The sequence below is a fragment of the Caenorhabditis remanei genome, chromosome III, assembly GCF_010183535.1.
Source record: "Caenorhabditis remanei strain PX506 chromosome III, whole genome shotgun sequence".
Taxonomy (NCBI): domain Eukaryota; kingdom Metazoa; phylum Nematoda; class Chromadorea; order Rhabditida; family Rhabditidae; genus Caenorhabditis; species Caenorhabditis remanei.
Window position 1 is genome coordinate 2,769,721 of NC_071330.1, and position 25,474 is coordinate 2,795,194.

General features: G+C 38.5%; 7 protein-coding genes across 7 annotated transcripts; 2 read left to right on the forward strand and 5 right to left on the reverse strand.

The window, feature by feature from the left end:
- Positions 1-24: 24 nt before the first annotated feature.
- GCK72_008700 (uncharacterized protein) lies at positions 25-3,896 on the forward strand (the record flags this gene model as incomplete). Its single annotated transcript, XM_053726988.1, has 7 exons — positions 25-60; positions 117-317; positions 1,975-2,074; positions 2,166-2,258; positions 2,309-2,409; positions 3,456-3,815; positions 3,858-3,896. 7 exons carry the CDS (start codon positions 25-27, stop codon positions 3,894-3,896), a joined length of 930 nt encoding a protein of 309 aa, XP_053586565.1.
- A 123-nt stretch (positions 3,897-4,019) lies between these two features.
- Positions 4,020-8,019, reverse strand: GCK72_008701 (uncharacterized protein; the record flags this gene model as incomplete). Its single annotated transcript, XM_003107513.2, has 4 exons — positions 4,020-4,217; positions 5,314-5,401; positions 5,447-5,749; positions 7,922-8,019. The coding sequence occupies 4 exons, from the start codon at positions 8,017-8,019 to the stop codon at positions 4,020-4,022; spliced, it is 687 nt and encodes a 228-aa protein (XP_003107561.2).
- Positions 8,020-8,472: 453 nt separating this feature from the next.
- On the reverse strand, positions 8,473-10,755 carry GCK72_008702 (uncharacterized protein; the record flags this gene model as incomplete). The annotated part of the gene is made up of 6 exons (XM_003107529.2): positions 8,473-8,597; positions 9,590-9,722; positions 9,772-9,856; positions 9,909-10,057; positions 10,108-10,217; positions 10,653-10,755. The coding sequence occupies 6 exons, from the start codon at positions 10,753-10,755 to the stop codon at positions 8,473-8,475; spliced, it is 705 nt and encodes a 234-aa protein (XP_003107577.1).
- Positions 10,756-11,017: 262 nt separating this feature from the next.
- GCK72_008703 (uncharacterized protein) lies at positions 11,018-16,631 on the reverse strand (the record flags this gene model as incomplete). Its single annotated transcript, XM_003107495.2, has 8 exons — positions 11,018-11,148; positions 11,213-11,293; positions 12,235-12,509; positions 13,465-14,151; positions 15,296-15,726; positions 15,991-16,105; positions 16,157-16,386; positions 16,608-16,631. The coding sequence occupies 8 exons, from the start codon at positions 16,629-16,631 to the stop codon at positions 11,018-11,020; spliced, it is 1,974 nt and encodes a 657-aa protein (XP_003107543.2).
- A 310-nt stretch (positions 16,632-16,941) lies between these two features.
- GCK72_008704 (uncharacterized protein) lies at positions 16,942-17,475 on the reverse strand (the record flags this gene model as incomplete). The annotated part of the gene is made up of 3 exons (XM_003107525.2): positions 16,942-17,118; positions 17,166-17,362; positions 17,409-17,475. The coding sequence occupies 3 exons, from the start codon at positions 17,473-17,475 to the stop codon at positions 16,942-16,944; spliced, it is 441 nt and encodes a 146-aa protein (XP_003107573.2).
- Positions 17,476-17,760: 285 nt separating this feature from the next.
- On the reverse strand, positions 17,761-19,555 carry GCK72_008705 (uncharacterized protein; the record flags this gene model as incomplete). The annotated part of the gene is made up of 10 exons (XM_053726989.1): positions 17,761-17,803; positions 17,848-17,941; positions 17,985-18,180; positions 18,231-18,425; positions 18,639-18,746; positions 18,840-18,967; positions 19,014-19,089; positions 19,246-19,340; positions 19,388-19,454; positions 19,532-19,555. The coding sequence occupies 10 exons, from the start codon at positions 19,553-19,555 to the stop codon at positions 17,761-17,763; spliced, it is 1,026 nt and encodes a 341-aa protein (XP_053586566.1).
- Positions 19,556-20,433: 878 nt separating this feature from the next.
- Positions 20,434-23,788, forward strand: GCK72_008706 (uncharacterized protein; the record flags this gene model as incomplete). The annotated part of the gene is made up of 6 exons (XM_053726990.1): positions 20,434-20,477; positions 20,527-20,587; positions 20,852-21,434; positions 22,205-22,307; positions 22,670-23,060; positions 23,675-23,788. The coding sequence occupies 6 exons, from the start codon at positions 20,434-20,436 to the stop codon at positions 23,786-23,788; spliced, it is 1,296 nt and encodes a 431-aa protein (XP_053586567.1).
- Between the last annotated feature and the right edge of the window lie 1,686 nt (positions 23,789-25,474).

Genomic DNA, 25,474 nt, shown 5'->3' on the forward strand with positions numbered 1-25,474 from the left:
CAATTCCGCTCAGTTTCTCTCGAGATGAATCCAACTCTTTCATCTACAATCATCTTTTCGGTAAGTGCGCTCTAGCGCACAGGCGGGAATTCAAATTTTCAGTCAAAATTTTGCAGACAACAACTGTACAGAATCTATACAGACAACACGAATGCGAACATTTTCAATATAATCGATTGGCTCTGATTCTGTGGATCACCGCCTCGACGTGCTGCTTTCTGGCGTTGATCTCGACTATTTATACCGTATTCAATGCCTATCAACTATGGAGTACTATTCAAGATTTGGAAAATGCGATTATTGATTTAATTGATGAGGTGAGCTAGGTTTACTGGCTATATCTCTAGAAAGGGCGGAGCTAGAAAAAAGTGGTCAACTACAAAAATGATCTACATAAAATTTTGAACAATTTACTAATTGACAACTTTTCTTTAGCTCCGCCCCTTTTTGAGATATAACAGTTAGAATTGATTGGAGAGACGCAAATAGAGAAACGCTTATATCTCGAAAAGGGGCGGAGCTAGGAAAAAGTTGCCAACTACAAAAATGATCTACTTAAAACTTTAAAAAATTTACAAATTGAAAACGTTTTTTTAGCTCCGCCCCTTTTTGAGATATAACAGTTTGAAATTAGAGCACAGACTCTCTCGGCTTCATGTATCACCGCTTTTTACTTTGTTCGTTCATATCTCAAAAAGGGGTGAAGCTATCAAAAAGTGGTCAACAACAAAAATGATCTACTTAAAATTTTGTACAATTTACTAATTGACAACTTTTTGTTAGCTCCGCCCCTTTTTGAGATATAGCGGTTTGAAATTAGAGCACAGACTCTCTTGTCTTCATGTGTCACCTCTTTTAACTTCTTTCGTTCATATCTCAAAAAGGGGCGGAGTTAGCAAAAAGTTGTCAACTGCAAAAATGATATTAATCAAATTTGGCAAATTTAAGTAGTTGACAACTTTCTACTAGCTCCGCCCCTTTTTGAGATATAACAGTCACAATTCATCAGAAAGACGCAGAAAGAGAAACGCTTATATCTCAACAAGGGGCGGAGCTATGAAAATGGTGTCAACTGCAAAAATGATCTGCTCAAAATTTTACATAACTTACTAATTAAAAACTTTCTTTTAGCTCCGCCCCTTTTCAAGATATAGCGGTTTGAAATTAGAGCACAGACTTTCTGCGTCTCCTTTTTTTGCTTCGTTTGTTTATATCTCAAAAAGAGGCGGAGCTATCAAAAGGTGGTCAACAACAAAAATGATCTACTAAAAATTTTGAACAATTTACTAATTGACATCTTTTCTCTAGCTCCACCCCTTTTTGAGATATAACAGTTAGACTTGATTGCAAAGAGACCAAGATAGAGAAACGCTCATTTCTCAAAAAGGGGCGGAGCTATGAAAATGGTGTCAATTGCAAAAATGATCTACATAAAATTTTACACAACTTACTAATTGACAACATGTTTCTAGCTCCGCCCCTTCCCGAGATATAAAAGCGAAAAGTTTAGAAAAAAGAAACGAGTCTCTTAATTCAACTTCTAGCCGTTATATCTCAAAAAGAGGTGGAGCTAGAAAAGAGTTGTCAACTACCAAAATGATCTACATAAAGTTTTACACATTTTATCAATTGACATCTAATTTCTAGCTCCGCCCCTTTTTGAGTGATGACGGTTAGAAGGTGAAAAAGAGATATTCTTGCCTCTCTGCTTGCCTCTTCTCCAAACTTTATACACTTATATCTCAAAAAGGGGCAGAGCTAGAAAAAGTGAATTATCTAGTGAAACGTGTAAAATGTTATATAGACTATTTTCTAGTTGACAACTTTTTTCTAGCTCCGCCCCTTTTTGAGATACGACTGACTTTTGGGAATTGCTCGTCTTCAAAACGTAACACTCTTGAATTTCTGAAACTTTAAAATTCAAGTGTCCATCTGTACGTCTGTACATCCGGATGTCCATTTTCTCTCTTCCAGGCGTGCCAAATCCTTCTACCCATCGGAATTTGCAAACAAATCTGCCATCCCCACCATATCGGAACCGTCAATGCGAACTACGCACAGAAGGGACAGAAACGTGAGTATTCGAGATGGGTGGCCTAGCTTTTTCTAGCTTTTTCTAGGTCACCAACTTTCTTGTTTTTCATAAACCGATCAATATATTTCAGAAGACGTCAAACCGGGAACCAAGGACAATCGATATCCGGAAGACGTGACGTTTCCACCGTCGGATATCGAGAAAGTTTATGATATTATGGGAGGTAGGAGGGACTTTAGAAGACGTCACGTCTTCTGAAAATCTGAATTCCAGATGAGGACGCCCGGAAATCGAAGACACTGACACTAGTATCACTTGAAGAGGGAAGTATTGAGGAGAAGGCGCCGCCGGTGAAGGAAAACGAAAATGAGAAGGTGAGGGTGGACATCTGGATGGACAGATGGACAGACAGACACACGGACAGACATTCAAAAAAAGTGGACATCTGGACAAACAGACAGACAGATACCGCCTCCAAGAATCTCAAAAACGAGCTAAAGGTGCGCCAGACATCTGGAAACCCGGGTATATAGACAGACAAACGTAGAGATTTTGAATCGGACAACCGGACACACAGACATACAGACAGAAATCCGGACATCCAGATTAAAACAGACGAAGTTTTTTGTCTCTTACAAAGCATGTAGACATCCGGACATCTAGACACACAGACAGACAGTGGAAGTTGGACATTCGGACATCTGGACGGGACTGACAGACATTCGGACAACGATTGAAAAAACCGACCACAAGTTTAGACTTTGAGATGACAATATACGTGGACATCCGGACATACAGATACACCGACAGACAGATGGACATCCGGACAAACAGTTTGACAGATAGACATGTTCAACGGGAAATGAGATGAGTGCGTCCAAGGTGCGCCAGACAACTTTGGAAATCAAGACAGACTTATTAGGAGATGGCCTTTTTTCAAATCGGACATCCGGACAGACGTACAGACAGACAGATATGAAAATCGGACATTCAGATAAATCGATAGACAGGCAGACCTGTTAAACGAGACATGAACACGTCCAAGGCGCGCCTGCCATCTTTTGAAATCGTGCCAGATTCTAATTTAGAATTATCCGTTTTTTTCAAATCGGACATCCGGACATTCAGATGTACAGACTGAGCTCAATCCTTGTTCCAGTGCGAAACAATTGTTTTCATGCAACTATTAGCAAGGCACGTTTCTTACAACCGCGCTCTACCGAAGCCGAAGAAAATTGAGAGACTCAGAGAAAAAGAGTCATTGCGCAAGGGCATTTCGGTGGAGGTGTAAGAACTGTCCCGAGCTAATAGACTAGGCGGCAAATTAAACTTTTTTAAATGACAAATTTCAACTTTCGCGCCTAAATTTTCGTTGAGTGCGTCGGGGCGCGTTTCCTCCTCCTCCAATCTCTTTTTCCAGAAAAAGCCTACCGTAACCCCCACTGTTCCGGCTCCACGTACACCACCAAACCACGCGAGACTACCCTCTCGAGAGATCCTACTCACACCGAAACAATCGCTGAAAACTGCGAATGAGGGAACACGAAAGACGCCAAGTATGGAGACGATTGGACCATCGGCGACGAAAGGAACGCCGAGTCGAGAACAGTTGACACCGACTAATAATGGATCGGGAGGGGCGAGAAGAGGAAGAAGTCGAGAAATGATTGGACCTCCTGGAGATGACGTCATCAGAAGACCAAATGGGACACCGAGTAGAGAGCAGACGTCGGGAAGTGTGGAGAGAAGAACGCCGAGCAAAGAGACGAATAGTAAGAAGGTAAGTGCGCTCTGTTGGACTCCGAAATCTGAATTTTTGCAGGCAAATCCTCCAAAAATGGGAACAGCGGAGCCGATTTGATCTACTATTCACAGTTTTCCCATATAAAAAAAATTCTCCATGTTTTTCTGAACAATTCTATTTCACAACCTCTGAAAAAAGTGAGGGAAAAAAGAAAATGGAAAAATTAATTCGACAAAAATTTCAATGTTTTCCAATAACGGCTTCAACTGCATTTTTGATTGTCGAAATGGCGACTGATTGATCGGGAGCCTTGATGATTCCAGTGCCACTGACGATTGCATTTGCACCGGCTTTTGCAGAGATATCAATGTTTTCTGGTGTCACTCCACCGTCCACTTGAATCGTCAACTCGGGATGGGCGGAGCGAATTGTGCGGACCTGAAGGATTGGAATTCTCGATTTTTATTTTAACATCTGGATCAGGGCTGTGCGGAAAAATTTTCGGATAATTTTCGAAAAAACTGTTCGAAAAAATGTTGAAAATTTCAATTGAAATTTTCAAAAATCAAGTAACAAAACTAGTGATTTTTCGTTTTTTTCCTGAAATTTTGTTCTCAAAAACATGTTTTCGGATTCTTTCCTAGAAATATTTACAGTTTTCATAGAATTTCAAGATTTTTGTCTTCGAAAAACTCATATTTTCAGACAGTTATCCTGAAACTTTTCTTCGAATTTTTCGGTTTTTTTCGGTAAAAATTTTCGAAAAAAATGTAGTTTTTCGATTTTTCGATACGAAAATTACGAAAAAAAAGTTTTTCTCACAGCCCTGATCGGGATACACAGACAAACAGACGGACAGTAAGAAAACGCTTATTAAACAAAGTTTCTTGACCGAACTTCAGTTAATTCTAGTTGAACTTATTTTCACACAGACAGCGAAAAAGAACTGCAAAAAACGTGAATCCGATTTTTTCACGTTTTAATTCAATTCTTTTATTTTTTGAACTGAAAATGCAGTATTTTCCAGATTTTCAGACGTCGCAATGGATGAAAAAAGTGGACCATCCATCAGAATTGTGTAAAATTAAATTTTCTATCGAATGAGACAAAAAGCGGGAATTTCGGTCAGAAATTGACTTTTTTGCTACAGAAAACCCGATTTTCAGAAAAATCTGTATAACTTTTTTGGCAGAAAACTGAAGTTTTCATTGAAAAAGTATATTGGCTGAAATTGCTGAAAATCGGTTTTTCTGTCTGTATCAAAAAAATCAATTTCTTACCGAAATTCCCGTTTTTTGTCTCGATAGAGAATTTAATTTTACACAATTCTGATGTATGGGCCACTTTTTTCATCCATTGCGACGTCTGTAAACCTGGAAAATACTGCATTTTCAGTTCAAAAATTGTAAAAGAATTGAATTAAAACGTGAAAATCAGCTTCACGTTTCTTGCAGTTCTTTTTCGCTGTGTGGGAGACCGTGTAATATCTGTCTGTCTGTGTGTCTGTACATCCCGATGTCCTCTCTCCACCTACCTTTTCCATCATATTCTCCATGAATTTCTGTCCTCCAAATCCCGGCTCAACCGTCATAATCAACGCATTGTCGAGGTGTTCGGCGTGTCTGAAATTCCACAATGAAGCAAATGCGCTCTAATCCAACACCAACTTCAAAATATGCTCCACCGAAGTACCCGGTTTCACCGACAATCCCACTTTCATTCCGCTTTTTCTGATCTTCTCAATCAACTCTCCGACTGCCACGTCACCTCCGTCGATGGCTTCGTAGTGAAATGTGAATTGACTGGCGCCGGCTTTTGCCATAGGCTCCACCCATTGTCCCGGGTTGGAAACCATCAAATGAACATCGAAAAACGGTTCGGAGCCGAGAGATTTACGGAGGGATTCGACGACTGGATGACCGAATGTCAAGTTGGGAACGAAGTGACCGTCCATCACGTCCAAATGGAGCCTGCAAATGCGCTTTATTGGACTTTGATGAGAACGCAATCACTTTCTAATTAAGAGGCGTTGTCTGTAAGATGAGGATTCCTCTTGGCACAGTTGCAAAAAGTTGTTTCAATTCAAACTCTTTTCACAGCATATGTACCCCTATGGTAGCAATTTACAAAAAATATGTCACCAGTCCCCTATGACGTCATCGTAGGAAAGTATGCCCAATAATCGACTTTTCACCCAAAAATTCATAAAAATTTCAATTTTTTAGATAACATCGGGAAACTTTTGCAACATGTTAGGAATGTTTTTGACTACCCCTACACAAATTTCCAGCTCCACAGACACCCCAGAAACTGTTCAATTAAATTTCATTTTCATGTTTTTTCAACTTTTCTCGAAAATTCCCTCTAGAAATCCTCAAAGTTCAAATCGTATTTGTATTCCCCGCTAAAAGTTCTATTAGGACCAATTAAAAACATCAAAAAGTAGGGGGACCATTTTGAGATATTTCGATTTTTTCAAAAATCACATAAGGGTACCCCCTTATGAAAATTTCATTTTTGAAAAAAATTTCAAAAAAAAATTTACTCCGAAAATAATTGGAATGTTGATAAAACCCTTGAAATAAGTCACTCACAAAATATAAGATCTCAGAAATGTGTTTGAACGGATTGCGTTTTTTTTGTTCATCCAATTTTTTCAAGTTTTTTCCCGTTTTTAACAATAATTTGTCCAGAAGTCCTCAAATTTTATAAGATATTCTAATTTCTTGCAAAATTTAACATATATTTCAATTGACATCATTAAAAAACAGGGGGACCATTTTGAGATTTTTCCATTTATTTCGAAATTCAGATAAGGGTCCCCCCTTATGAAAGAAAATTTTTATCAAAAAAATAATTCAACTTTTTTTTGATGCAAAAACGTTGAGAACATCGATGAAATATCGAAAACATTTTTTTATAGTTTGAACGTTTTTTGCATCAAAAAAAAGTTGAATTATTTTTTTGATAAAAATTTTCTATCATAAGGGGGGACCCTTATCTGAATTTCGAAATAAATGGAAAAATCTCAAAATGGTCCCCCTGTTTTTCAATGATGTTAATTGAAATATATGTTAAATTTTGCAAGGAATTAGAATATCTTATAAAATTTGAGGACTTCTGTACAAATTATTGTTAAAAACGGGAAAAAACTTGAAAAAATTGGATGAACAAAAAAAACGCAATCCGTTCAAACACATTTCTGAGATCTTATATTTTGTGAGTGACTTATTTCAAGGGTTTTATCAACATTCCAATTATTTTCGGAGTAAATTTTTTTTTGAAATTTTTTTCAAAAATGAAATTTTCATAAGGGGGTACCCTTATGTGATTTTTGAAAAAATCGAAATATCTCAAAATGGTCCCCCTACTTTTTGATGTTTTTAATTGGTCCTAATAGAACTTTTAGCGGGGAATACAAATACGATTTGAACTTTGAGGATTTCTAGAGGGAATTTTCGAGAAAAGTTGAAAAAACATGAAAATGAAATTTAATTGAACGGTTTCTGGGGTGTCTGTGGAGCTGGAAATTTGTGTAGGGGTAGTCAAAAACACTCCTAACATGTTGCGAAAGTTTCCTGATGTTATCTGGAAGATTGGAATTTTTATGAATTTTTGGGTGAAAAGTCGATTATTGGGCATATTTTCCTAGGATGACGTCATAGGGGACTGGTGACATATTTTTTGTAAATCACTACCATAGGGGTACATATGCTGTAAAAAGAGTTCGGATTGAAACAACTTTTTGCAACTGTGCCAAGGCCCAACACAAACATTCTCACTCTTACAGATAATGCCTCTTAAAGCAAGTGCGCTCTACTGTACGTTGTTATTTGCCAATGAATGAGTATTGTCAAAACAAACTTTCTTGACATTCGGTGTTTGCGGACCTAAGCTCGGGAACTTAGGTCCGCAAACACCGAATGTCAAGAAAGTTTGTTTTGACAATATGTGCGCTCTACTGCACAGAAAGTTCTTCCAAATTTCAAGTGCGCTCCATTGAACATCGTTTTATGTCTGACTGGTGAACTTGATTCAAATCCGCTCCACCGGTCTGAACTGTTGTTCATTAGAGCGCACTTGCATTTCAGTAAGTGCGCTCCACCGAAAAAGTCTAACAGAGCGCATTTGCATTCCCTTACCAATCCGCTCCGGCAGCCAGCAACTTCTTGCATTCAGAAGCCAACGACGCCAGATCGGCGTTGAGAATCGATGGGCACACGTAGGCGCGGAGTGGCATCTGGAAATGAGAATTCTGGTTTTGGTGGCCTAAATATGGATTTCTAGGCCACGATTCTGAAAAATCAGAAATAGTTATGGCATATTTCAACCTTTTTCTAAATTTCCCGACAGAAATAATACTTTTTTCATACAAAAATAAAATGAGTATACCCAATTGTTTCACATTGAGAAAATAGAGACATCGTTACACTATCATCAGAGAATTACAATAATATTTACATTTTTCGACAAAAAAAGAAAAGAAAAACGACAAGTGAATATCACAGAGAAGGCAATAGGGGATGGATACAAATGAAAATGGACAAAAATCGATAATTCTTTTGTTATCAATCTTTATCAGTGGCTGGTGGCGGGAATGGAGTGACCTTGTCGTGATAACAAGTGATTTCTCTGAAATTTTCAGACAAGGATCACTATTATTCAAAATCGAAAAAAAAAAACGGGAAAGAAATCAGTTAATAATCCAAAAGATTGTAAAAATGAGGCATGCAGAGATGACACCGGCCAAAATCATCGTATTCTTCTGCTTTTTCGTCTTGATTTTTTGCATCAAATTGTTGATTGCCGGGTATTTTTCTGGAAAAGGAGAAAGTTAGTGTAGAAAGAATAATTATTAGCACGACACGCTTCTTACAACCGCGCTCTACCGAAACCGAAGAAAATAGTGGGCGAAATTGAGAGACTCAGAGAAAAAGAGAGATTTTTTAAGAGCATTTCGGTGGAGCGCAGTTGTAAGAACTGTGCCGAGCTAATAGGCAGAAGTGAAAAAATACATTAAAAATACCCAAATTTCAGTCTAAATTATGAAAAAGAGACCAGTGCTGACTGGCCGAACTTTTCCGTTGAAATTCTAGGCCACGGAAAGTAATTCGCCTTTAATTTCTCATCGTTTTACGGTAAGAATCGCGGAACAGACAAGGAAAAATGACCTAGAAACTCAAAATGAGAACTTCGGCCAGCACTGACCATTTGGAGCATTTTTCCGGCTGAAAACTCGCGTCTTTGGTACTTTTCAGGATTTTTAAAACTATTATTATAGGAATTTCTATAATTTTCTACACATTATGAACTTTCGTATTTCTATCGCGATTGATTGAATGAAGATGATAAAACGCTTGATCGTACAAGCTAAAACACATAATTTTCGATCTAAAACTGGATTTTTTGATTCAAGAAAACTTTCTTTTTTTTTTTAGAAAATCTCATTTTTTGGTATTAGGTCCGCACAGTTTTTACAACTGCGTTCCACCGAAATCCCCTTGAGAAATGTCTCTTTTTCTCTGAGTCTCTCAATTTCACACACAATTTTCTTAAAGGTTCGGTAGAGCGCGATTGTGAGAAGCGTGTCGTGCTAATAGAAAAATTCTGAAAATTTCTCATTTTTTCAAAAAAATATTTTCCATATTTCAAAAAACTGGTTTTTGACTGAAAATCATGTTTTTCAGCTCGTAAGATCGTGAAGTTTAGTATATCATACACATTTCTATCTACTATGAGGGCTGAAAATCTGAAAACTACAAGATTTTCAGAACAGAAAAAGAAAAAAACCGTAATTTTTCCTTCCTTACTTGCAATATAATGAAGACGATTCGAGATTCCACGCAAATTGATTCCCTGTCTCGCCACGTTCTCTTTCGTCGACATCGCCATTTCGATTTGTTCATCAAGTAATCGATCGCAAGCGTTTATGTGGTCATTTTCCTGAAAACTCTCTTATAATTTATTTAAAGCTCCGCCCACTTTCCCTTACCTTCAAATACATATCATATCCTCTTGCTCTATTATTCACCGCCGGATTTCTCGAGGATTCATTCGAACTGCTCAATAGGAGCTCTCTGAAATAACTCATTTCTGAAATTTCAGCCAAACACTATTCATTTCACAAACCTCTGCAAAACCTGATCGACATTATCTCTGGCACGACGGTACTCACTACCGTAATCCCGAAGAATTTCTCGGTGACGACGGAGAGTGTGCTGGATTGCCGGGTTGTTCGCCCATGAGGCAGAGGATTGAGCACCCGCCACGTCATTCATCTGGAACTTTTTTTTCATAATGAGTTTCAGAATAGGCCACGCCCACTCACATCATCATTAATATTAGTCAATTGCTCGATGAGTCCCTCGATTTCAGTGGTAACGGTTCGGAAGCTGGTCTGTCTTGAGGATACTGTCTTCTCGTCAATATCGAATCCACCTGGAAGCATTTAAAATGGAAAAAATTACACAAAATCTAGCCGAAAACACAATTTTCAGCACGAAATTCGCAAAAAATCAGAAAAAATCCAGGCAACGTCCACTATTACAGAATTTAACTGAAATTTTCGAGCGTTTACGATGAAAAAGTGAAATTTTCGGGCAAAAAGTGTGGAAAATCTCGTATTTAGGCAATAAATACGAAAAACTGCTAAATTTTATGTGCCGCCCACTTTTATTTGAATATACTGTAATTTGTCTATATTTTTTCGAGTTTTCTTTTGAGAAAGTTCATTTTTTCATAAAATCGGTTATTCTTTGAAAATTTTTCACCGAAATTTCTCATTTTGAACGAAAAAAATTGAAATAAAAACGTCAAATTTTCCAAGAATCATCCAAAAAGTAGGCGGAGCCTAATTTCAGCTATTAAACGAACCATGTGAGCTTGCAGTGAGTTTATTGAGTGAAACCAATTTCACATCAATCGAATTCTCTGTGCTTCGCGCCTTTTTTCGGAGTGCTTCCCATGTTTCTGACATCTGGAATTCTAGAAGACAGTCTAGATTTTTCTGATCTGAAAATCTTGAAACAAAAAGTATAAAAATCGAATTTTTGAACGATTTCAATCGACAAAAAAGACGAAAAAATTGACGAGAACGTGCTTTATTTTTAATCAAAACTGTGTTTGGCGCTCCTGGAGCGCGTTACTAGGAAAGAAATGCATAAAAAACATATGAATAGAAGCACAATAACTAACAAGGCGTTTTAAGTTTCGGCGGGAGTGGACGAAGTGGGCGGAGTCTAGATATCAGCCTCATCATCACTAATTGGTCTGTAATCGAAATTGTGTGTTCCAGCCTCGTCGTCACTTATCGCCTGCATATCGAGCTTTGCGTGAGGGACCTTTGGGTGTCGAACTCGTTGCTTCTTGGCTGAAAAATCACAATGATTTTATAAAATATAATTATTTAGGCCACGCCCATTTCTTGTATGTACCTGGTTGAATTCGTCCAGCTATGTTGTTTCCTATGTCATCGTGACTACCCGATTCAGCCGAACGCTTCAATGAGGTATTTCCTGAAAGAGGAAAATTTATGATTTTTTCAAAACTTAAGTTATAAACTTTTTTCCTAAAAACGAGAAATCCGAAAATTGGGCGAATGAGGAAGATTTGATCGAATAAAGGAAAATTTATATAAGAGGCTTTACAATCGCGCTCTATCGTAAAACGGAGAAACAACATGGACAATGAGAGACGCAGAGAAAAGAAGCAGAGGATTTCGGTGGAGCGCAGTTGTAAAACCTTTAAAACTTCGCATCATCGAAATCCTCTCCGAAAAATGTTTTCTTTCTCAGCGTCTCTCAATTTCTCTCACTATTTTCTCTAGTTTCGATGAAGCGCGGTAGTAAACAAAATTTCTAAACACCGGAGCTCCGCCCATTTTACTGCCAATCAAGAATTAGAAACTTGGCGCTCGGTATTCTTGTAATTTGAATTTGAATATTCAGCTCCGCCTATAAATGATATGAAAGAGTCACCTCTTAAACCAAGGGCGGAGCATAGCCTTCAATTCGAAATTCCAAGTCACGAGCACTCGAAAGGAAGCTCTTTGAGGTAACGGAGGTAACTTTTGGTATAAATTTGAAGAATACTATTTCGACCACAAGGATTCCACGTCTGCAATCAGAATATTTTCGATTGCATAATTGGAATCATCAGTCATCATAGTCTTCTCTCCATTTAATAACCAAGATTTCACCGTGCCCTCTGTGAGTTCTCTTTAGTTCCACTTCTTCTAGTCCGACAGTGGAAAAGCAAGAGAATATAGAATTTTCTGCATTCCAAAAACACACGGATCTTCGGATATTTGAAAATTTGCTTTCTAAATATATAAATTCAAAAAAAGATCTCCCCAAAAAAGCGGAAGAATCAAAAGAATAAAAGAGAATAGAGTAGACGAAAATCGGAGGGAAAAGAAAGGAAGAATAGAAAACGTGTCCATCTCTTTTCTCTATACCTTCTTCTCCTCCTCCATTTCGTTTCATCATCTTTCTTGGCAACGACTTCTTCTCATTTCGTTTTTGTTGCTGCTGCTGCTGCTGTTGAGAAGGTTGTCCATGACGGCGCGCGGCGGCGGCGTCTTCAGGATCGCGTTCGATCTTTATCTGGCGAGGATTTGAATGAGAATTAGACTTCGAAGAAGACGATGAATGACGAGGTTCGGACGAACGATAGTAGCCATCGTCACGTTCGTCTTGATAGTAGGATCCACGATCGTCGTAACGGTGACGGCTGGAAATGTCGGGGGTTAAAAAGGGGAAGGAGTAAATAGTAGTGGGTGGTTGGAGAGTCTCAAATTGAGACTATCTGGCAGATCGACACGATTTTAACCAGTAGTATCCGGAAAGGCTATCAAACGGAAAACCGCAACCTTTTGGAATCCAGAGATAGTGTTGACAAGAAGATAAAGTTTCAAAAAACATCCATCTCCTAATCAAAATTGTCAATTGAGCAGTGATAAGACATTGGAAAACACGTTTGTTTTGTAGTCTTAAAACTGTCAAAATGACGTCTCACGGTCAGTTGATCACATTCCCAGAAATAATGTCCCTTGAAAAAGCTTATTAGCTCAGGAAAAGTTTTTGCTGGAGACGTCCGTAGGAACAACTCTCCAGTGAAACTAATACGATTTTTGAGATCGCAAAGCCGTCAGGCCGGTGCCTAGCAACGTTTTTTTCCCGAGTTTAGCATGAGAATTCAGGAAAACACTTTTGTTTAAAAGTTTTTCAAAGTGAACTGTGCATGGTAGTAAGACTACACTTGCAACAAGCTGCTATGACTCTGTCTGCTTCCGGAAAGCACTGTGTAATCGATTTTCACAGAACTTGAAATCGCATATGAGGTCACGATATTCAACGTTTCTTGGAAATCGGCGGTGTATTTCTGACCGTTTTGTGACTATTCTGGATGCAAGGGAGATCCCTCTGCAGCCGAATAGTTACAGTAGTCATGCTTTCAAGTTAATGAAACCAAACCACTCTGTCCTTTCTGGGACACAATATTCAGCGATTCGAGATAGTTCAGATTGAGCCATGAGTATGGTCTAGGACCCATTCACATCCCCAAATATGCAGGTGAACCAGCTTGAGAAACTCTCAGCAGCAAATCTGCTTAGGTCTGCTTCTGATTCATAACTTTTAAATAAATTATAAAACAAAAAATTAAATTTCCCAATAAGTCTACCTACCGATCTCTGCCTCTGCCCTCCTGCATAAACATCTCTCTATCACGAATCTGTCTCTCCCTCTCTTGTATTTGCTGTTCTTGAAGAGCAAGCTCATACTCTCTCTGTCTCATCTCATCCTCCATCTGCATTCGAAGCTTTTTCGCGTTGATCTCACGAAGTTCCTCCTCAATTTCTAGAAGACGCTTCTGACGCGCCAACTCTTCCTCAGAAACTTCCAGAGCAGTTTCAAGTGGCAATCCAGCGGTTGAGAATGGTAAATATGATTGAGTTGGTGGAAAAGAGTTCTGAATCGATTGAGGTTGTTCTGGAAATTGTTGACGATATTCACTGACGTATCCTTGTGGAATGTTGAATTCAGATATAGACGGGATGAAGTTTGGCGGTGCTTGAGTAAAATCAGGTGGCGGTTGACTGAACGACGGTGGCATTGGATTCGAGGCAAGTTGAGATGGGAAAGATGAGTATGATGGTGGTGGTTGGTGGGTGGCGAAGTTGAGCGGAGCTGCATAGCTAGAAGTCATTTGAGGGTAGGCCGAGTAATCGATAGTGGATGAAGTAGACAATGGGTAGGACTGCATTGGTTCATTCATTGAAGTCGAGTGATTCGGATATTGAGAATAGTCAGATGATGTGGGATATGAAGACGAGGACGTTTGGAAGGATCTCCACGGCTTGTCAGCGTTGATCCTGGAAAATTATTTTAAAACATTTGAATTGAAAGTTCCAATTTGGAAAAAAAAACTTACAGAATCATTGAACAGGTAGACTAACAAGTGGTCAAAATGAGAGTGACCCAGACTAAACTTAATGAACATGGCGTTCCGACGGAGTTAAGACGAAAATTGTAGGGAGGAAGGATTAGGAGTGTCTACAGTTTCCAGGCCACCGAAACAAAGATCAGAGGGAATACAAGGGGGAGGAGGACATTGTTCCGGATCTTTTTACAAATGGAAACTTATTGGTCAGGGAAAAGAATAGATTTCTAGAAAGTGAGTTGAATACTATTTTGACTATACAATGGGAACAATGTTTGGTTCGCCTATCGCGCACCAGGTGGAGTCCAGATCTTGGCCAGGGTTGGGAAATTCCGGGCCCGGCTACTGTATAAATTTGAAATTTTTTGAAAAATTTCATTAAAATTGCGCGATTTCTGTGAAGTTTTTGGAAAAAATGTTAAAATTTCGACTATGTTTTGGAATATCGATAAAAACTGAAGCGTACGAAAGAGTTTTTACTAATTTTAATGAAAATTTCGAAAAGATTTGTGAAAAATTGTGCACATTTTTCGAATCCTGGCCGGGCCAGTCCGGAATTTCCAAACGCTGATTTCTGCCTTTCCTCATCGCAGAGTAACGCGCTCTAGGCACGCCAGACATCTAGTAATTAAGCGCTTTGTAGTTGAATTATGCATGTGTTTTGTGTTCGTTCAAATTGTTTTAAAAATATTTGTGTTTTGAAGATTTTCAGAAAAATGAAATAATTTTTGAATTCCAGATGTCAGATCAATGGGAAACACATCGAAAAATGCGCCCTTTTCTCTGGAATGAATAAAGCAAAACTCACATCTTAGGAGCTCAGTTTCAGAGGATTTTGAAAACTTTCGAGTGGAAATTCCATGTTTTCCGGTTATTCTCAGAAAGAAAGCATTAACCTAATACTAAAAATGCGCTCAAGACACCTCAGCCTTAGTTTTTGGAATGATTTTTGCTTCAAAACCTTTTTTTCAAACCCGGTAGACCTATTTAATCCTCCTTTCGCAATTATCGGATTAACTATCTCAGAACACTCACTTAGTGGTCAAAATGATAGAAAATGACCTATAAAAACTCACCAATTCTCCTCCAAATACTGATAACCCCTTGAAGAATCACTCGAACTCTGATAATCTGTTGTCGCTGACTGATTGTGGTAATACATATCGTCCGATTGTGGAAGCTGTACATCCATCAATGACGTCACTTTCTGTCGATTATCCAATTTATATTTACTTTGTTTCGGTTGTCTCATAGATGGAAGCTTTTGTTGTTGCGGAACTTTCAGAGTCTTTGGAATCTTCTCTTTCGGTGGCGCTGGAGCCTTCTGAACGTCTTCTTTGGGGAGGGCATTTTCAGCCTTTTCAGCCGCTTCTTTAGCCATTTCCTTTGCAAGTTCTCCCTTATTCACGTAATTCATCATTACAGCTTTATTGAGAAGCCATTTCAGCTGTAGTTGGAACCGATGTCGACGCTTTGCTTTTTTAGTCATATTGTCGGCCGCTTTGCTCTGAAAATGGTGAAATTAAAGTTTTTGAAAAATTACAAAAGTATGGTAAAAGATGCTATTAACATAATTTTCGCTTGAAAATTGCAACAAATATTTAAAATTTCACTTTGATTCGTTGAAACATATATCAGAGAATTGGGCGTTTACCCTGATTCCAATGGTAATATTTAAGTGAAAAATTCAATTTTTCATGAATTTTTTCGGTTTTTTCAAGCAAAAATGTTGTTATCTTCCATTAATTTACTTATTTCTCCCAATTCTTACCATATGCGCATCCAAGTAAAGACTGTACGCCTTCTGTTCCATCGCTGTCAATTTCTGCTCATTCGTCTTCACAAATGCTCCATTCTCACTCTTCGGCAATCCGGTTTCCGTGATACTGAAATTCAAAAACACTTGAATGTCTACAAAAAAACATATAAAAACTTACAGTCCCGATTCATTTTTCGGTCCGATCATTTTTCGGTTTGATCTTCTTGTCTTTTTGACACCTGGATTTTTTGGCGGATTTTGATTTTGAGGTTGCGGTGCTTTTTTCGGAATTCTTTTTGTCGGATTCTGAAGAGTTTTCGGCTTATTAGGAATAAGAGGTGGTATATCCGAAAGTTTTGGCACTGGAGGTGGGTGCGGCGGTGGAGGAACTCCGATGACTGGTATTGCCTGAAAATTGGATTTTTAACATCATTTTATTGATGAAAATCGATATTTTGACACTTTAATGCCCATTTTTTACTGAAATATAACTGAAAATTAAACAAAAATTACCAAAACTCTTGATCTTCCGGCATTTTTCTTTTCCATCAGTAAACTCAGATTTTCACTTATTTCTCTCATTTCACCACAATAATTCTCAATTTTCAGCCTAAATCTTCAAAATATACCTTTTCCTGAATCACGACCGACATCTTTCGCTGGAAAAATTCAGCAAACTATGACGAAACAATAGAGAATTCCAGCCGAAATTCCAGTGAATTTTAAAGTTGGCAATGCGCCAGACTTGACGACAATTCTGCAAACACCGTCACGTCAGAATGCACACTTTTCGACGTGGCTTTTTTTGGTGAATTTGATGAACTAAGTTTCGGATATTCTGAAGAAAATTGAGGTAAAAAACTATAAAATTCTATGAAACTGATTAAAAATTAAGGAAGAATGTCGTTTTCTCATAAAAATCAAGTTTCATTCATAAAAAACCAAAGAAAAAAACCAAGAAAATCAAAAAGAGATAGAGACCCCATTAACAGTGACAGTTTCTCCTTCAAATCCCTTCACAGTAGTTCTTCCCAGATTCCCAAAATGCTCACGGAGCTCATTTTGTTTCGGAAGCAGCTCGGCGACAGTAGGGTCGTTCAGAAAATTCAACAGGTCGTGCTCTTTTTCGGCCTCGTCGCACTGAAAACAGTTCAAATTTTCTTGAAAATTTTAGTTTTCACACCAACCAACTCGAGCATTTTCTCCACATATTTAGCTTTCGCCTCGTCTTTCTCCATATTTCCCAACTCGTTCCACGCATTCCACTTCAGTCGTTCTTCGATTCTGAAGAAATACGGTTGCTCCGTATTGCATTGACCGATTGTCGCCTGTTTGTACAGACTGTACATCAAAAGTTGATCGGTTACAGTTGTTTTTATGGGGCCTTCAATAAAGTGGTTTTTTCTGAAGTTTGAATTTCAGAAACTCACCATCTTTTGGCAGTGCCTGGATAATCCAAGCAGCAGATTTGAATTTTTCATCTAGTGAAACAACCATTTCACAAAAAGTGGCGATTTCTGTACTCAAAACTACACTAGAGCTCCGCCGAAGTGGCGAAAACAAGTTACGTGGAAGGAAGGTTACTGTGTAGTTTGACGTTCAAAAACAAACGGATTTCGAATAAAAATCTTAATTGAGAAAACATCAATGAGCACTGAATATCTATAGCGAGTTAATAAAACACTCAAAACAAATAAAAACAAAACGTAGTTTACAACAGAAATCTCTAGTTAGTAAACTACGAAGGAAGCATGAGATGGGGATGCGGGTGAGCTGTTTTGATCAGAATCGTCGTATTGGTGCCTCTGTTTGTCGAACCGTTTTTCTGAAAAGAAGACAGTTGAAAAAAGAAAAAATCTATAAACTCACTCAATTCTCTGTGCAATTCTCTCTTCTTGTGTGGCTCCATATAGTTCGATCTGGTAGTAGTTATGATTGAGATGTCTTGGTACAGATGGTTGCGCTGGAAAAATCGATATAAAATTCACACAAAACCTAAAACTAACGAGGATTATTATCAGGTCTCTTCGGATATCGTTGTCCAAGACGAATCGGTGTCACACTGGCAGCAGAAGTGACAACCAGTGGCTTCACGAGTGGAACGACTCCAGGATAGACGACGTTCACTGGTGCGACCACGTGTGGGAATGGGATAGCTGCCGTAGCTTGAGGATTGTAATTGAAGCGGAAATCTGGTGTTATCTGGAATAAAACTTTTTTTTTAAACTAGGAAATTTCCGAGAACTCATTACTTTTCCCTTGTATGCAGTATCCGGATTGAAGTGATGTCTAGGCTGTGATGACTGATCGTCAGTTTCAGCGAATGGAGAGGTAAAACGGCGCGGGGGTTGGTAGCTGAAACTTCTTTCAACGTCGATTGTTTCGTTACGAGAGTCGTCGTTCCAGTGGTTTGGCTGTCTCCATTGGCGGAATTTCAAGCAGTTCGGCTGAAAAATCGGATGTTTCAACTCTCAACCTTGTTTTTGAAGCGAATTACGCGCTGGACCTGATCATCAGTAAGATTCTGAGAACTCCGCCCGCAACCTTTATAATGGGCGGAGGTTCTCGAATAAAAATGATGCAATTTTCGAACAAAAATGAACGGAAATATAAAAATGTGTACAAACTAGAAGGAAATCGACATTTAAAAAATTATTAACCGTTTTCTTGAAGGTATTGTTGTAGAAGTTGGCAGTGTTGTTGTTGTTGTTCGAAAAGTCTGTCGATGATGGCGTTAGTGTTGCTGACGAGGTATTCTCTCCAGAATCCTGAAATATCCAAATTTCTACAAAATCCTTCATTGAAATCGAAGCTCCAAACGCAAATTTCCGCGGTTTTCTAGCAAAACCACCGCAACTCACAGCTTCACTGACTCCAGCACTGCGCATTTTTCCAAAGTAATCTCCACGTCCTCGTTTCGGTATATTCTGGCAAGAAGTTGCGAGATCATCCGATTCCTCTGTTCTTCCGCACTTCAACTGTTCTTCTTCTGCAGAAAATGTTCATTTTACTCCAAAAATTCTTTCCAATCTCACCAAAAGCGATTCTCGCATCAGTCATCACTCTTCGATCTATCGTCTGATTGTAGTGTTGGGAGCGCTCGACGAGTCCCTTCAAACTGAACGTGTTTGAGAGTCGCGGGCGGTTGTGGCACTGCAATTGAGTACGTCCCATTGATAGGATTCACCCAAGCAAGGCCAGGGTTTTAGCGCAGTGAAAAATGTGTCAAAAACTAATTTCAGCCGCGAAAATCGATTTTCTACTCACCTGATCGGAATTCGGGTTTCCACAAGCACTCCGAGTATAGACGGGAATCCTATCTTCATGGCGTCGTCGTTGAGAGCTGAATCGATCACTTTGATCTGAAAATTCTAGAATTTTCGGACGAAACGGGCGGTTTCTCACTCACTACCGCTATCGGCTAAATCGGCGGCCAACTCTCGGAGAAACGCTTCACTGTTGAATTGCAAATAATCCTGAAAAATGAGAAATTTCGTAGTTTTTTTGGGAATTTTGAAGCAAATTTCTAGATTTTTCAGATTTATCCAACTACCTCATCCGTCATTGAACCTTTCATGTGATTGCTTCGTCCTGGATTTTCCTGAAGTAATGATTTTCAGTTTTTGTCTAGAAAAAACTATTTTTAGCATACGTTTGTCATTTTTATATTCCTTCGGAGGTGACGATGGGCCTCAGAAGTCGTCGTTTTTTTCTGAAATTATTGAAAAAATTACTGAAAAATTAACGTATAACGCGAGCTGAAATGAGCTCTCGAAAGATGAATTTTTCTTTTAAATTAGAAATTTTCCCGCTTAGTACAGTACTTTTTGTCAAGTCGTGTTGAGACCCAGGGTCTACCGTGTAGCATGTTCCTTTAAGTTGCATGCGCCTTTAAATTCCAATAATTGTTTTATTTCTTCTGCTTCAAATTTTCTGTGTTTTTACACCAATTTTCTCATTTTTTCTTCAATAAAAGTAATCCGATACATCAAACCGACAAAGGGTTGTAAAAGTAATGTGCGAAAACCGCTATAAATCACCGGGGAGGGCTCGCGCATGTCACAAACAACTCTTGTGTGTTTCACACTTTGTTTCGAGTATATTTTAAGGTTTTCAGGTGTAAAAACTTCAATTCTTCCAAATTTTTAGACGAAATCTGACCAGAATCTTCATCTTTGTCGATTTTTCCGTACTGCTTCTCAAAAACTCAACTTTGTCTGTCCAATTGCAAATATACAATGTTTCTTGCCATTTTTCCCTTTTAAAACCTAAAAATAGACTTTCCATCAAAAAATCAATCAAAGTCGGCGGGGTCTAACCAACTTCTGTCTGGTAACCTTTAAGCTCCGCCCCCTTTCTCGTCTCGCTCTCATTCAAATCCCTCCCATTTCATTCGAGATGTTCTCTCGCTTCTCCTCAATATTTCTTCATTCAGGCGTCTATCGGATTCCGAGAATGTCGGATTCCGGCCGGTTAGAGGATCCGAATCCTGATGCAAGGTGAGAGAATTTGAATTTTTACTATGGATTGAATTTAAAATGATTTCAGTGCAAGCAGCTCGAACACAACTACCACTACGACTTCGGAAGAGGAGAGACTCGTGAAAAATGTTAGAAATTTTATTTTTTTTCATGAGAATAATGAATATTTCGGCCAAAATGATTCTATTCTGTAAATTTATCTCCGAAATTTTGGTTTTTTCAAAAAAACATACCGAAAACCGACTAAAATAAGTCAAATTTATCGAAAAACACGGCTGAACTGGTTAAAAGCTCACGATTTCTGTATATTTACCTATTTTTGTCCAAAAATGCCCAAAATTTTAATTATTTTTGCATCCAAAAATTTTGGACAAAAAATTTTCAATTTTCAGGCTCAATGTGCGAAAAAGGAGTTGGAAGCGTACTACAAAAAACAAAACGAAATACTGGATCACTACAAACAAGACAGCGAACAGATAGAAGCGACACGGCGGACACGTATACGTCTTCGTAGTTCCACTGCCGTTTCCGGTGATTCATCAGCAGAATCTGACGTCGAGAATCAGCAAGAAGCATTACGGAGAGCCTCCACAATCTCCATGAAATCATCGAAAGATTCTCTGCTTCTTCGTCACGAAGACGCTCAGAACGAGGAGTTGAAATTGGCGAAAGCGGCCGCCCGTCTCGCGAATATCACTCTTTTCGTGAATTTAGTTCTGATGATTGCCAAGATTGTGGCCTCTTATCTCTCCGGATCCATGTCAATCATCTCTTCTATGGTGGATTCCGTCGTTGATTTGACATCTGGAGCCGTGTTATCGATTAGTTCCAGAATGATTCGGAAACGTGATCCGTATCAATATCCTCGTGGAAGGACTCGTGTTGAGCCACTTTCTTTGATTCTGATCAGTGTTATTATGGGAATGGCTAGTGTTCAATTGATCATCTCCTCGGTTACACGGATTCATGATGCTGGTAGGTGTCGTGGACATCCGGATAGACAGACATAAGGAGAGTAGAGAATTTGTGAAAAAACCGAAAATCTATCAAATGTTAGGCGAAAATTTAGTTTTCTAGAACTAAAACACTATTTTCATGTGGTTTTTCCCTCATTTTCGGTTTTTTTAATCGAAAAAATTTCTATACGAAATTAGAGATTTACTTTTGAAAATCGCGATTTTCAGCCAGTATATTTTTGCACGAAAACTCATTTTGCGGCGTCTTGGACATCCGGATAGACAGACAGACATACATGGAAATCAGAGAATTTGTGATAGGAAAAATCGAAAATCTATCAAATGTTAGGCGAAAATTTAGTTTTCTAGAACTAAAACACTATTTTCATGTGGTTTTTCCCTCATTTTCGGTTTTTTTGAGTTACAAACTTCATTTTCACGCTAGCTATTATCATGGCACGGTTCTTACAACTGCGCTCTACCGAAATCCCCTTAAGAAATCACTCTTTTTCACTCAGTCTCTCAATTTCGCACACAATTTTTTTTGTTTTCGGTAGAGCGCGGTTGTGAGAAGCGTGCTTATACTTTAGCTTGACAAAATTAGAGATATGCTTTCGAAAATCCCGTTTTTCAGCCTATTTTTGTTGAAAGCTCTAATTTTTCACCTTTTTTTTCGTTTTTTTCTATCAAAATTTCTTTAAAATATTCAGAATTTCCTGAAAAAAAACTCAGATATTGCAAACTCATAGAAACTCACATCCAATCACCTGAAAATCTTAATTTTTCCAGCCGCCGATGGCCAAAAAGACGAGATCAACGTGAGCTGGCCAACGATTGGAATTATGGGATCGACGATCGCCGTGAAACTCACTCTCTTCTTCGTCTGTCAGAAGTATGTTCGCTCTAATCGCAATGTCTCTGTGAAGTTCTCGTGGACAATTCACATTATCCGAATTTTAAAATTTAAATTAAGAAATGACGCGTTAAATGCGCGACAGCCTCGTATTGTCCGCTAGGACTACACTCACAGGTGCACTAACACTTTGGAAATGCTACGGCTTGGAACTGCTATGCTTGCATTTTTTTTAACTCAATTTAAGATTTTAAACCATTAAAAAATGGTTTAAAAAATTAAACTCTGTAAAAATGCAAGCGCGCTCTAATGCTGAAGCAGTTCCAAAGCGATAGTGCATCCACTCACATTCCATCAATAGAGCATACTTTCTACTCTCCAATACTAATGGATACTTCCAGATACAAATCCAACTCATCCATCAAAGTGCTCTCTTTGGACCACCGCAACGACTGTATCTCCATCACAATGGCGTTGGCGTGTGCCTGGCTCGCCTACTACTACGGTGCCAAACCGGGTGAATCCAACACGGGCGTCTCACTCCTCGGACTGTGCCCATCCACCGGATGTGACCTATACTATCTCGATCCAACCGGCGCCATCATCGTCTCATTCTACATCCTCTACACGTGGATCCGAACCGGTTACGCCCATTTCGTGATGCTCAGTGGAAAGTCCGCACGACCGGAACTCATCAATCGAATCATTCATCAATGCATAGAGCACGATCCGAGAATCACCCATATCGATACGGTTTATGTGTATCATTATGGTACCAAGTTCCTTGTTGAGGTAATAAGGTTTGGGTGGTTTTTTTTTGGTGAGCTGCTAGGAAAACGCGAGAAATACCAATTTTTCAAGAAAAAAGACTGGCAATACTGAAATCGCTCAGGCTCCGCCCACTTTTTCGAGGTTTCTTTCCAAGTTTTGGGGAGTTTCGTAATAAAACAAGCTCAAATTCCTATTTTAAGTAACTTTTATTCAAATGTTGTGCCGTTTTAAAATTAAAAAAATGATCGAAATCATTCTTATCCCTGGAAATATATGTGCCGCTGTTCTAAGATTTTCCTGGAGATGTTTGGCCGCTCAGTTTATTCATAATTTATCGAACAGTTGAAATAACATAAGAGCATAAAAAAGGGAGAGAATTAGACAGAGAAAAGCTTGAAATTCAAATGTACAGAACAACAAAATAAAGATCGCTTAACAAATATCCCAATTTCGGAACACAAAGCCAATGTTTTTATTACAAAACATTAAAACGAATATGATTAGAAGCCACCCCGTACTTAGTCGTAATCACTGCAGTTGTTCCGTCGTTCCTTCTGATCTCAACTTTATAAGCACTGTTAAATTGGTGAAATGGATAGAATACATTTTTCGACCATTCACTCATTTCCTTGCAGTTAATTCCTCCCAGAAACACTTCTCCGTTGACTAAAATATCAGTTTCATCGAATGATAGAAACATGCATTGTAGTCTTGGATTAGAGCCACGAATCCAATGTTTGAGAAATTGATTGAACTGTTTTTGAGGTATTGGACGGGTGAATTGGACTCTCTCACTGTTAATCAATAACATATCATCTAGTGAGACACCATAAGCAAATTCGATACTTTTGAAGTTTTGAATGAAGATCTCTTGAATCTGACAACGCTCTTCAAATGGATTCCTTCCTAGAGTTAGTTCGTTGGCATTTTTGAAATGTTCAAAAATTTCCCTGTTCCGAAATTCAGAATTTTCTCCATTTACATCAAGTTCATTGACACTTTTGATCACATTTTTCAACGATTCCATCTCAAATCGCTCATTTCCCTGCGAGAAAACCACATTTGGTGGTTTACTATAACAGAAGACTGTCATAATGTGATCTAACCAGTTGTTAAAACTGAATGGAATTGATGATGGAACTGTTCTCCTTTCATAGAGAAAATAAGCAGAAACAGGTCGATTTGAGTCCAAATGAATCAATGGATCTTGAAGACCTTCATAAAAAGTGAGACTCATAAAAGAGTTTCTCCAGGACACAGTTACTTCAACAATACTAGAAATCCTGATACGAACATGATTTGCTTCGATTCCTAATGATGTCACGATTTTCCTAGTTTTCGTTGAGATTAGGGAGAATTCGAACCTGAAAATAAAGAAGTTAATCACCGAAACCTAAATTAGTTATTTAAGGAGAAGTTATTTCAGAAATAATCTTTCACCCAAAAATGTTGTAAACTCACAATCTATTTATCCACAAATTCTTGATCACCTGTAAGATAACATTCTCGGGTAGTCGAAATAGCGGAAAAGTAGGCTCCATTTGAAACGAATTATCGATTCTTGTGGCTGACAGGGGAGTGTGTTGGAGAGAATAGTCAACGGTGTAGGCCAGGAGGAAGGTATGTTAGGGAGAAATAATAGGGGTGTCTCTCTATTTGATTTGCCAGACGGTTCTCAAGAATCATCCGTCTTGGGAATGTTAATAGACCAAATGAATAGAAGGGTAATTTGTATCATTCGTTTATGTGTAAATATATAGAACGCTTACAAAAATTTCCGGAGGTTACAGTAGAAAAGATAAAGTGCAAGTAACAAAATAAAGAGAAATAGAAAAAGATTAAAAGCTGTTTTAAATTCGATTAGGTTTTAGTGCAGCACCCGGAAACGGACATAGAGGGTATTCACTGATTTGTGGGTACCAATCACTGCAGTTGTACTATCCTCCCGTCTGATCTTCATTATTTCAACATTATTTGGCACAATGCGGTTTCGACAGATGTCTCTTTTTGCATCTTCACTCATTTCAATGCAGTTGATTCCTTTCAAATAGATTTCTCCGTTCACAGAATCAATTTTATCGATTTGTAGAGACATGCGTTGTAGTCTTGGATTAGATCCACGAATCCAATGCTTGAGAAATTGATTGAACTGTTTCTGAGATATTGGACGGGTGAATTGGACTTGTTTAATGTTAACCGATAACATATCATCAAGTGAGACATCGTCTAGAAAGATGATGCTTTCGAAGTTTTGAATGAAGATCTCTTGAATCTGACAACGCTCTTCAAATGGGTTCCTAAGACTCAGGTGGTTGGGAGTTTTGAAATTTTCCAAAAGTTCCCTCATCCGAAGTTTAGTATTTTCTTCGGTTAAAACAAGCTGATCGACACTTTTAATCGCATTTTTCATCGATTCCATCTCAAATCGCTCATTT